This window comes from Elgaria multicarinata, chromosome 1, assembly GCF_023053635.1.
Source record: "Elgaria multicarinata webbii isolate HBS135686 ecotype San Diego chromosome 1, rElgMul1.1.pri, whole genome shotgun sequence".
Taxonomy (NCBI): domain Eukaryota; kingdom Metazoa; phylum Chordata; class Lepidosauria; order Squamata; family Anguidae; genus Elgaria; species Elgaria multicarinata.
The window spans coordinates 94,231,131-94,244,138 of NC_086171.1; the positions used below are offsets into that span (position 1 = coordinate 94,231,131).

Below are 13,008 nucleotides of genomic sequence, written 5' to 3' on the forward strand. Positions count from 1 at the left end.
ATAGAATAAAGGAATTCTAGGTTCCTTGTTCCACGAAAAATCATATTCCTTTTGAGTCAGGTAACCAAGGCTTATCCCTTCTTCTAAAAGGATTCTAATTTCTCTCTGTATCTTCCCTGTAGGATCCCCATCACATGATCTATAAAATTCTAATTTCTCTCTGTATCTTCCCTGTAGGATCCCCATCACATGATCTATAAAATTTTTGGTCATTTAATTGTTTATACACCTCTGTTTCATAATCAGTTCGATTCATCAATACAATTGCTCCACCTTTGTCAGCAGGTTTTATAATAATTGTTTCATCTTTCGCTAAACTATCTAATGCCTGTCGGTCAGTGTATGTTAAGTTTTGCCATTGTTGTTTATAAGTTTTTTCATAGGCTTCCAAATCTTTTAACAAAAGATTCTCAAAAACCTGAATACAAGGCTTCACAACCCGTTAACAATAGCAGCAGCTTGCAACATCTAGGTATTGCTGGATATAGAAAAGCGGGGGGGGGGGGGGGAGATCATGTGCTAAACATGTATGCGGATGACATGATAATTATGTTGGGAGACCCACACCATTCAGCTTCTGCAGATCTTGTTGTGGAAAGGGGGAAATATAGCTTAAGACAGGCAGCATGGACCTGCAACCATACAAACCTTTAAATTGGGCCAAGAAGCAAATTGGCAGCTGTGTTATGCAATATTCTCTCTCTCTCTCTCTCTCTCTCCAGTTTTTAAGAAGGTGTAAAGCTACTTATTTAATGCATTTTATTTATTTATTTATTTAAAGTGCTTTTTGTCCCATTCCTCAGCGAAGAAAGGTTCTCAGAGCAGCTTACAATCAATCACCAAAAAGATAGCCCCTCCCCACAGGTTTACAATCTAAAAAAACCCCACCCCAGATTACATGAGGAAAAAGGAATGGAGTGAAGAGGAAAATATTAAGTAGACTGTCAGCAGGGCTGGTGATAAGGCCTTGAGGTAGGGATGGGAACTTCAGATAAAGCAGGCCAGAATGATCCCTTTGCCTGCTTCTGGCTCCCTCTCTCCTCCTTTCCTACAGGACAGTTGATGTCAGTTAGCCCTGTGGGAGGGTTGGGGAGGGATCCAGCTGGAGCAAGCCCTGCTCTTGTCTCATGTGCATAGTGGCAATATGTGTATGTGAGACATAGTGCCATTGATTTGAAGATTCTTTTAATTTTTTGTGTGTTTGTTGGGGAGAAACACCCCCCCCCCCAATCCCCAGTGAGATACGCAGCTGTAGTGGCCATTTCACAGGCAGGAATCTCAGCCTTCATCTGAATTTACAGCTTTTTCAAAACTTTGATAGAAATTACAAAAAATGTATTTATTTAATGACTTCTAGTTTTAACTTCTCCTGCTATAGTCCGTGCTGTTCAGTGCCCAGATGGAGAATCAGAATGCCCAAATGATTCCACTTGTTGTGTGATGGCCGATGGATCCTGGGGTTGTTGCCCAATGCCTGAGGTATGGGAGCCAAATATATGGGAAGGCAAATGTGTGTGTGTGTGTGTGTTTATATCAGCACACACATAAATTAGTCCAAAAATATTACTGCTGACTATTTACAATGATGATTTTAAATTTAGTGCCATCCTGAAGGAATGGGTATTTTATTACAACAATGTTTAAGGATATAACGATTAGTAGATCTTGTTTAAATAGACCTGAATTAAAATTAAAAATGGGTGAACAACTCAATATTTTCAACTATGTAGCTACATGGAGAGGAAAAAGCATCAAGGACTTATGAAAATTGTTGTGAAGAATTAATTATGAAGGAGTCCAATTAAAAAATGACTGTCATCTAGAATTTATAAAGCATTACTTACAGTGATTGAATATTTATGAATACCTAGGGGAAAATCACAAGCAAAAAAACTATGCGTCTCTTTAAGAAAAAACACTGAATGACTGCAACAGAGTCAAGGAAAACAACATAAATGGTTCCAGAAGTTACACTTGATTGCTATGTCGACAAATAGATGTACAAAAATATTTATTACATTAAAAGAATTAAAAACCTTGTGATTTGCTTTTAATTCTTTCAATGTAATAAACATTTTTGTACACATATTTGTCAGCATAGCAATCAAGTTGTAACTGCTGGTGCCATTTATGTTGTTTACCTTAACTCTGTTGCAGTCATTATCTGGGGGAAATGACTGAATGTGTTGTTGTTGTTATTATTATTATTATTATTATTTATTTATTTATATATATAGCACCATCAATGTACATTACAACAAAAATGGAGGACCAATGCTCCAACATTAGAGGATCAGTATAAGATTATATATACATTGTATTTTACTCCTGTATGGCCATTAAAGATTGATAGGAAATGTGTTATCAAAAAGGAAATACTTTTTTTAGTCATTTATGGTGTATTTGTCTTAAGGTGGGGAAATAGTAAGCACAACTAACTTTATCTTAGCTTTATGCCATTAAATCAAATTGTTATCTTATTAGGATAGGTGGAAGAGGCACTGTTAAGTAAACCTCAGGAGTTAGCTTGGCATTTATTTGCAGCAGCCAAAGTATTAATAGCCATCAAATGGAGAAATATTGATGTACCCACTGTTAAGAGCTGGTTATGGAAAGTATGGAGAATCTTTGCCTTTGAGCTGACTGACATTGTACTATGTATGACAACTCAATAAAAGAACTTTTAAAAAAAGAAATAGAAATACGTGCTTCTAAAGAAATTGAATTAATAGGTAGAATCCAATGGTGTCCTTGTGCCTGCATTTCTGGAAGGGGCAGGTCAGCGAAGCCCTTATAAAGCTCTGCCAACTTGCCCCTTCCATAATTGCTTTGCTTGTTTTGGGGCTTGCCCCTTGAAGTGCTATGTTGCCCATCCACAAAGGGTAGGGGTCGCACATGGATCAAATTGACAGGGCTGACCATGTGCGTAAGGACACCATTGGATTCTTTCCCATGTACCCAGCATCATGCTTTGCACAAGCAGCTCTACCTGTCAGAAAACCCTAGATGGAGAGGGGCAGGGATGGGGAGAGATGGCACACCAACCTCCTTTTTCTCCCAGGCATCCTGCTGTGCAGACAAGATCCATTGCTGTCCTCACGGTATGACTTGTGACCTTGCACTTGCACGGTGCTTTGTAGCCTCTGGGGAGCAGCCTCTTTGGAAGAAGTTCCCAGCAAAGAAGCAAGCACTGGTGTTAAGTATGGAACAGGAAGGTGGGCTGGAATTGTAGTTTTTGTCTCTGTTCAGCGTACCTGTGTTGATCGAAGTTGGAGGTCCGCAGTTCAGTTAGCTACCCTTCCCCTCTGCAGAGGAACTGTATCTTATTCCTTAATTGTCCTTAATCTCCACTTACCCCACAGGTCTTTCTCAGAAAAATATCTGCCCAGGTAATCAGTCTAGCTGTCCTGATATTGCTACTTGCTGCCTGCTTCCATCTGGCCACTATGGTTGCTGCCCCTTACAAAATGTAAGTGTAGAGTACAGCTTGGCAAATGGATGTGTGGAGTTCCATTATGATCCCATATGTCACTTGTGCAGCCTCTTCCCATGCCCTTCAGATATGTTGGACTTAGTATTGGAGCGAAAATCTGACTCTCGTGGGCCCAGAAGGATTCACCCAGCACCAGGACAGGCCCTCACAAGACTGCTCTCGAGCCTTAAAAACTGTGTATTTTCTCCTTCTAATCTAATGCCAGAGTGGAGGGAGAAAATATCCCTGTCACTCTCATGACGATTGGGGCCTTTACAGCCCCCATCAGCAGGGGAGCAGGAAGAAATGTAATTTCCCTTAGGCAGGGGAAGTCACATATTTGTCCCTTCTGTTCTACTGGTGCAGCTGCCATTAGAGTGGAGGGAGGAAATATGTGCTTTCCCCAGCCTTGGGGAAATAATGTTTCTCCCCCCTCCCTCTGCGTTGATCGTGGTCTTAAAGGCTCTCTTAACTTTGCCATAATTTTATTTATTTATTTATTACTGCCCAATATCCGGAGCTCTCTGGGTGGTTCACAGCCTTTAAGGCCCCCTTTGGCACAGGGGGAGGCAAAGCGCATTTGATAGTGCGCTTTGCTGAGGGCTCAGGAGGCTCGTGCAGCCCAGCTTGGCAAACGCATGAGGTGCCCTCCCCCATGAGTTCTCTAAAGCCTCGTTAGAGTACAATCCTTATAATCCCCAGCCAGCATGGCCAATGTTTGTGCTAGCTGGAGATGGTGAGATTCACGGGAGGGCTGTGGCTCAGTGTGATAAAGCACATGCCTTGCATGCAGAAGGTACCTGGTTTTTATGCGTAGGACGAGGAAAGAATCTCACCTGAAACCTTGGGGAGCCGCTGCCAGTCAGGTGGTCTGACTCAGTATTTGGCAGCTTCCTATGTCCCTATGGTCCAACACATCTGGAGGGCACCAGGTTGGAGAAGGCTGCACTAGTATGCTCCCCAGGCATGATGTGCTTTTAAAAGTTATTTTAGCTTTCTGCAATCAGATTATTTTTTCTGTTCTGAGTTTTATATTGTGTGTGTGTGTATTGTGATTGTATTTTTGGTTGCTATATTTTAATTGTTTTAAATCATTCAACTGTATGTTGCCCAGAGAATATTGGGTGACAAATAAAACAAGAACTGCAATATAAGCAGCCCTCTAAGGGCCATAATGCTTAGCATGGATTGGAGCTCACCAGCCCTCCTCTCTACCTACAAGGCTTCTTACTGACTCAGTTACCCGTGACCTCTGCACTTTGTTTTTCCCACTAGGCTGTGTGCTGCAGCGACCACCTTCACTGCTGCCCACAGGGCACCATGTGTGACCTGACTCATTCCAAATGCACCATGACACTACATTGGTTGTGGCCCATCACCCACCTCCCTATGGACCTGCAAACAAGTGAGGAGGTCTCAGTGCTATGCAAGGGTGACATGCTGAGGGAGTGTGTACCATGTAAAATCAGGAAGTCAGAAGAAACTACATTCGGGTGGTGAAACACTGACAGTGTAATGATGACGCCAATGTGACAATGGAAGGCTGGAATAGTGGGAGGAGGAGCATAGAATATGGAAAACAAATGAGGAGAAAAGTGGGTTGGTGCAGAAGGTGAGGAGACATCTGTGGAGAGACCTGAGCAAGGAGAGAACAGATTTAAAAGACATCCAGAAGAAATGGCAGGAACAGATATAATACAGAAAAGGGATACTCTGCCAACCACAGCTAACTGACATTGTGCAAATAATCAATTGTGGTTTGGGGCATCTTTGTTTTCTTATGGTTTGCGATCGCTTATTGTTGGTTAGGTACATTTTAAATTTAACAGAAATATTTCCCACATGAATTCAACTTATGTGTAGTAATGAACAGAGCATTATCCCAGTCAGTTATGCAATTGTTTATATTCTGGGCTTCCTATTGCATCCCTCTAAGGGGCAGAAAGTATCCCTTGTTCTTTTGGATTAATTCTGCTTTTGGGTTAAATGAGATAGGGTGAGAATAATTTTTGGCCAAGAATAAACTTCTTGCGTAAGAGCAAAAAACAAAAATGCAACAAATTATGTGAATCTTAAATAACATATAGCTCATGTTTTGCACCTTGCTGCAGAATTTGGATATATTTAACGTGCATAGTTCTTGAGTTAAGGAGATAGATAGATAGATAGATCTATTCCTAGTGCTGTAATTTGGAACATGACCTTCTGTCTTCCTCTCCCAAATTGAAAGTGTGATGGTCTCCTCACATACACACTTCAGCTTTCCTGAAAGGATGGTGGTTCCCATAGGCTCTGTCTACATCAGGTGTTGGAATTCCCACAAGCCCCATCCAGCAGTAGCTGTGGTCACGTATTGTAGACATCTTAGTTCAAAACATCTGGAGGACAACAAATTGCCTACCCTGGCTTATATTGTAGCTGCTTGAGAAAAAGACATGGGATTGGAGAGGACCCACTGTTCCCATTCTGATGTCCCCCCTCCCTGGTTCTTCTTTGTGGTCTCTGTGCATCACACATATGGGCTCTGCACATGCGCAGGGCCAGCTTCGGAAACTTCTATAGCTGAAAACGTTTTAGGCGGGAACCCCTCCCCCACCGTCCACTGAGCATGCTCAGGGGTTCCCGCCTAATCCCCTCAGTTCCTGAAACCACCTGTAGGGTCAACAGCTTGTGGAGACTTCTCGTGTGTGGTATACTTTACCTCAGCTGAAAATATTCTATTTTCCTTCTTGTCTTTTCTCTCCAGTTTTCTAATCTTTTCTATTTATTTATTATATATATATATATATATATATATATATATAAAGGCCTCTTCAAGAAGTGCCCCGTTTGCGGGCTGAAGATCACGCTAACCGACGGACATTCCCTTTGCTTTGCTTGGGGGACACACATTGTGGAATCTTGTGTGTTTTGTCTAAAATTCTCGAGGCAAGCGAGAAAAAACCGATCAGACCGCCTTAGGGCGTTGTTCTGAAAAAAGGCGTTGGAGGCAGTGGAGGTACCGAGAGGATCTCGACGCTCCAAATCTCCTATTATAATGGAGTCTATGCCCCAACCTCCTCCCGCGCGGAGTGAAGCCTTATCGGTTCCCCCTTCCTCCTCTCAGCCGCATCAACAAAGGCGGCAAAGAAGATTTCTAAGAGAGTGAGAGAGCATTCTGGGGCTGACAACCCCAGAAAGAAAAGAGCAAACTTAAGATGGAAAATGGGAAGAAAAAAAACGTTGAAACCGACTTTGTCGGTACCGAGGAGCCCGGTACCAAGCACTTCGGTACCGAGGCATCCGACAGGGCACAGGAGCCCGATGTTGAGCCTTTCATTGCAAAGGTCTCCGGAACCGATAAGCCCGTTACCGAGGCTATCGCTACCGAGACCATTTTCGATACTGAGATGGGCGACACCATCCGCACCACCGGTATCGAATTCTCCGCCCCAGGCAGGGCACGGTATCGGCTCACCGATACTTTCTCCGCTGCAGATCATCACGGTACCGACAGATGATCCCCGCGTAAGAGCATCGATTTCGGAAGGCGAAATTAGAGGTTCCTCCCTGGATAATACCGTACCTGATCGGGGTCCCAGTTCCCCTCGGTACTGAGAGGAACCACAGCCCATCGATACCGACGGACGGCGTTACCGACAAGTGCCCCAGCAAACGCCGGTCGATACCAAAGGCTATTGATACCGACACATGCCTCACCAGCAACCGCCGGTCAATACCGAAGGCTATCGATACTGACATACGCCTCCTTACAGATACGACCGGGGTCGTTCACCGGCTTTAGCTCATTCAGGTCCTCAATATATGACCTATGACGAGCGACATCTGTCCCCTCCAAGAATGTGGGACTATTACGCTGATTGGCAACCTCCCTAGTATCCTCCGTATTATTACGAGGATTGGAGACACAGAAGGCACCAAGATTACTATTATCAGTATCCGTAGGAACGGCAACATGAGCCGTACCCACGTTTCTGCCAACCACCCTCCAATTGCAAACGTTGCCTACATCAGACATGGGACTGGATGTTCCATTGGAGGAGGATTACCAATCGGACTCCTCACAAGATACATCACCACCAGATGACCTCGTGGTCACTGCAGACATGGTGTCCCCTTCAGAGGACTTAGCACACTTAAGTACAAAGAATGGCAAGGTCCCTAGGGGCTCAAATATCCCAACCTATAGAGAAATTTAATGACCCAGTTTACGATGATGTATACTGTGGGTCATCAACCCCAGTGGCTATTCCATATTTGCCTGTGCTGCTGCGCACAGCACAACAATCATGGAAGCTGCCCTCCTCTATGCCACAATGTCGAGGAGGCTAGAAAACATATATTTATAAGATGCAGGACTAAATTGTCCCATTCCTATTTACATACAAATAATGCACCAGTGGACAAAGAAGGCCGTAGGTTGCACAGCCTGGGGAGAAGAGTATACTCTTCTACAGCTTTATCCCTTCGTGTGCATAATTACCAAGCCACAATGGAAAAACGTAAGCTCTTTTTATGGGGGAATATTACATCTCTCTCTGGATTCTTGCCAGATGACCAAAGGGAACTGGCAGATGTTTTTGTATTGAGGCTATGAGACTTTCTCGACAATAGCTTAATACAGCACGCCACGCTACGGACTGCGCCTCAAAGCCATGGTAGTTTCCATTGCGCTATGAAGGCATGCGTAGCTGAGGTCCGCAGGGCTGTCCCAGCAGGCACGCACCCGCATAGAGGATCTGCCGTTCGATGGAAGCCAGATCTAACCACTACTGTTAGAGTCCCCATGGCTGGCCTCCTCGGTAGCAATAATAACTAGGTTCTTCAGTACACTGAAGCCTCTCGATACCGAGACTTGCAACAATATAACTAGCTTCTTCAGTGCCTAGCCTGTGACCTCTCGGTACCTAGACTGCTCTCAATACCGAGAAACAATATAACTAGCTTCTTCAGTGCGGAGCCTGAAGCCTCTCGATACCGAGTCTGGCAACAATATAACTAGTTTCTTTGGTACCGAGAATGAATCCCTCAATGCCGAGACCGGCAACAATGTAGCTTCTTCGGTACAGACTGGAGCCCTCGATACCAACAGTGGCAATTACATAACTAGCATCTACAATGCAGACGCTGGAGTTCTCTATGCTGACACTGGCAATGAACATAACTGGCTTTTTTGGTACCAAGGTTGAAAATTTTGGTACTGAAAATGACAATAACATAACAATAATGTTAATAGCTCTTTGGTACAAACGCTGAGACTCTTGATACCAAGAGGGCATCTCGCATGCAGCTTCAATGTCAGAGGGTGAGATGTAATATCTCTCCCCTCCAAAGCCAATGGACATCTGTCCACCACATCAGGCAGTGTATACCTTGCAAGCTAACCACCTATTTCAAGGTCCCCATTCCAGAGTCTCTACGCTCTGAGTGCTTTGCTTTCAATGGAGAGTGTTTTATTACCATGATGTCTTATGTCATCATTCTTGGGGTTCCCCCCCCCTTGGAAGAGGAGGGCATACAATGTTAAATGGGCCACGTCTCCTGAGAATACCATACAAGCATGGATACTGGCTTTAGTACCGTGATGGGGATACGTACAACCGTGATCATTGTCATTGCGACCAATACACAGGGCTCAGCTGTTACAGCCACAATGCGTCAGCACAATTACTTAGCTCTTCCCCATTCCACCCCCATTCCATGGGACATTAGGAGATCAACTTGGAGAAGATGAGTTAGAGCATAAGAATAGACCTGATTCCCTTCAATCCTTTGAGGACTATCAGTCGGTCTCAACATTGCTCTCTTCTGCATCACCTACACAGGGCAGAACCTCCTTTGGAGGACTTATACCACTTCCCGGTCATTGAGGAAGACCAGGCTTGGTATTGAGACACATAACTAGGTAAATAAAGTGCAGGATTTTGTATCTCATGCTGTATGTACTGAGAAGCCAACTCCAGTGTCGATATTTTTCCTCCCAACACTGCTTCTGACAGTTAAAAATTCCTGGAAGGGCCCTTCTTGATGGCCCTGACATTGGAAAGTGCAGAATCTTTACATAAGGTCCAGTAATGGACATGGGTTTTTTTTTCTTTATGCGCCCATGTTCCAATTCTATATTAGTTCAGTTAGCCCCAAGGGGAGTTTTCAGAACATATTCATCTGCTTTGGGCCCCAGAGTCATACACTATCTAGTTATGATGTCCAGATACAACTTTTCCTCTTGTCAGCAACTTTACATGACCCGTCACTTCACTGTGAGTTGAGAGCGATGGTGCGCGCCCTGGCGCTTCGCATGCATAACTATGATTAGCAGGTCTCACTCTGTGAACTAGATTGAGGACCTACCATTCGATGGTGAAGGATTTTCAATCTCATTGCTCATCTCGTTTCCTGCATCAGAACCAGCAAATTACAGATGTCACACTGTATTTCTTAATGCTGCTCCTCAAGAAGGGAGTAGGTTTTGCCCCATACACATAAGTATGCATACTTCCATATAGCCATTCAGAACACTCGCCAGAGGTACCTTGGGTTTATCATAGGTACCGATATGTCCCAGTTTGGGTGTGTCTATGGACCTAAGCACAGCCCACCGAATGTTTGTAAAATATATGGCAGTTCATTGCCTACACAGGGTGAAAGTCTATCTATATTTAGACAACTGGCTTCTAGTGGCATCTTAGAAGAGGATGCTATCGAAGGCAGTGGGAGTAATCCTCAATTTATTGAGCTCTCTGGACCTCATAGTAGAAACCACAATGTTAGACTGTCAATCCTTACCCCCTGATATATGGGACATAATTCTAGCAGCTAAGAAACAAGCGACTAGAAAGTCATATGCTACCAAATGGGAAGCTCACTCCTCCTTTGCACTAAGCAGGAATGAGAAACCCCTTTCAGAGCCTATTTCCGCCATCCTCACTTTCCCTTTTTCCTTGTTAAAAGAGGCCTTAAGTTTCCTCATTTAGAGTTTATCTGGCAGCGATTCTGCCTCACATTTATGGATTTAGGGCTGTTCGGTCTTCACTCATCCACTGGTTAAGCGCTTTATGAAAGGGATGAAAAATACAGTTCCACCCCTTCGTCCCTTTGTTCCGCAATGGAGCTTTTCTCTTCAGGTCAAGACCTTTCTCTTCTCCCAGGCATTTTAACAGCATTTTAACAGCATTTAATAACGTTAAGTTTGTTTTAATGGACCCCAGAATTGTTTTAAATGAATACTGTTGTTTTTATACTGTTTTTATGTTTTTTAATTTTTTTGTATACTTTTAATGTCTACTATTTTTAATTGTTGTAAACCGCCCAGAGAGCTTCGGCTGGGGGGCGGTATATAAATGTAATAAAATAAATAAATAAATAATAAATAATTTCCGTGGTGCCCAAAGCACTGTCTGCCAAGCCTTTCGAACCATTGACAAAGACAGATTTGCGTTTACCGACTTTTAAGGTGGTATTCCTTGTTGCCATAACGTCTGCTAGACGTGCATCAGGGTTAGCGGCACTCCGTATGGACTCACCTTATACGGGTTTTCATGCCGACAAAGTGGTCCTTAGACCGGACCCAGCTTTTTTCCAAAGGTTGTTTCTCCTTTCACCTTGGACAGGATTTTACTCTGCCAAGCTTTTTCCTTGCGCCGACAACTCTTCTTGAGTCAACACTACATATGCTGGACAGAACAGTGACTCTCCGGAGATCCCTAAGATTTTTTGTTTGTTATGGGTCAAACAAAAGGGACTCCAAGCATCTCCGCAGAGAATATCTGCTTGGGTTTTTTCAGACTATTAAATAAGCCTATGAACTTGCTGGCCCCCCCGCTGAAGGGGAAAGTGCGCTCTCACTCCACCAGAGGAGGGGCCACTGCTACAGCTTTTGAAAGAGGTATTGCCTCTGCAAAGCGGATACTTGGTCGACACCTCTGACTTTTGCCAGTCACTACCATCTGGACATCAGAGTGCGTAGAGACTGTGCCTTTGGGCGTGCTGTCCTATCGGCAATTCTGTGAGATTCATCTATGACCTGACACCACCCACCTCCGGGTAGTTAGCTTGTTATTCGCCCATATGTGTGATGCACAGAGACCACGAAGAAGAAAGACAGGTTGCTTACCTGTAACTGTAGTTCTTCGAGTGGTCATCTGTGCAGTCACACAACCCTCCCACCATCCCCACTATGGTGTCATTATTTTTTGATCACCTGGTGGTTCTCCTCAGTGAGACTGTTTAGGCGGTTTCAGGAACTGAGGGGATTAGGCGGGAACCCCTGAGCATGCTCAGTGGATGGTGGGGGAGGGGTTCCCGCCTAAAACGTTTTCAGCTATAGAAGTTTCCGAAGCTGGCCCTGCGCAGGTGCAGAGCCCATATGTGTGACTGCACAGATGACCACTTGAAGAACTACAGTTACAGGTAAGCAACCTGTCTTTTCTGCTCTCTGTAGCTCATGATGTACAGTGTGATGCAGAGCCCACATGCCCAGAGGGAAACACTTGCTGCAAGAAAACCTCAGGCACGTGGGGGTGTTGCCCCCTGGAGAAGGTAAGAGGGTCTGTACTTGCCACACAAGCCATGGTGGTAGGAGTATGATCAGAGACTTGCAGTAGCAGCATGCAGGTTCCAGGTTAAATCCCCAGTTAGACTAGGGACCTAGTTTTGGGTGACATTCTACTACAGCCCATGACATATTTCTTCCCCATAGGTTGTCCATCCACCCCATGGAGGCTTGGGTTCCCCTGTGGGCCCTGTCTCCTCACCACTCCCCAGCCTGGAGTCTATTGGGGGCTTTGGGAGGACATGGGGAGAGGAATCTCCTTATCTTCAATCTTGTCCGACAATTGCAAGTGGGCTTTTACCTGTAGCATAGAACACAGCTCCTGCATTAGAAGTCAGGAGCCCTCCTAGCAGGTCTCAATGGCTCTTATTCTGGCAAGGCAAGATAGAAATGTGAAATCTGATGGCAAAACAAGCTGAAAAGAACAGCAGACATGCTGCTGGCTAGCCTGGGGGTGTTGCTCTTTCCTAGAAGTGAGCAGGTTGGTGAAGAAGCAATAGAGAAAGTCTGGATGAGAAGGCATGGAGTAAACAAACTGGTCCTCTCCAGATATTGTTGGACTTCAACTCCCATAAGCTTTAACCGTCCAGAGAGCTTCGGCTATTGGGCAGTATAAAAATGTAATAAATAAACAAACTAGCCTGGCTAGCTTTCAGGGATTGTGGGTGTTGTAGGCAGTCCTGTGTATTATGGGAGTTTAAGAATGCTGCTGCTGAAGCCATGTATGCATGCATGCACTTTTTCTAATACAGAGAAATCTCATTATGCAGTGCTAAAATACCTGCAATTCTTCCATGACTACTTGCCATGCCCCTTTGGGTTTGAACAGGCAGTGGAAAGTCTTGAGAATACCACCACTTCCATATCATGTGACTTCCATACAAATCCCCATACATAAGTGGTGGGCACTTTGTGACACTCCAAATATTTTGGCCTACAAATCCCATCAACTCTAGCCAGCATAGCCAGTGGTGTTGTAGGCTAA

General features: G+C 44.4%; 1 protein-coding gene across 2 annotated transcripts in view; it reads left to right on the forward strand.

Moving 5' to 3' along the window:
- The window catches only part of GRN (granulin precursor), a 68,592-nt gene that overhangs the window by 36,370 nt on the left and 19,214 nt on the right, over positions 1–13,008 (forward strand). The window contains exons 5-9 of one of the 2 annotated variants that reach the window (XM_063132846.1): positions 1,379–1,479; positions 3,062–3,215; positions 3,363–3,469; positions 4,748–4,877; positions 11,913–12,010. In XM_063132846.1, coding sequence (XP_062988916.1) covers positions 1,379–1,479; positions 3,062–3,215; positions 3,363–3,469; positions 4,748–4,877; positions 11,913–12,010 — 590 coding nt within the window. Of the gene's footprint in view, positions 1–1,357; positions 1,480–3,061; positions 3,216–3,362; positions 3,470–4,747; positions 4,878–11,912; positions 12,011–13,008 lie in introns of both variants that reach the window. The other variant, XM_063132837.1, reaches the window with a different exon arrangement.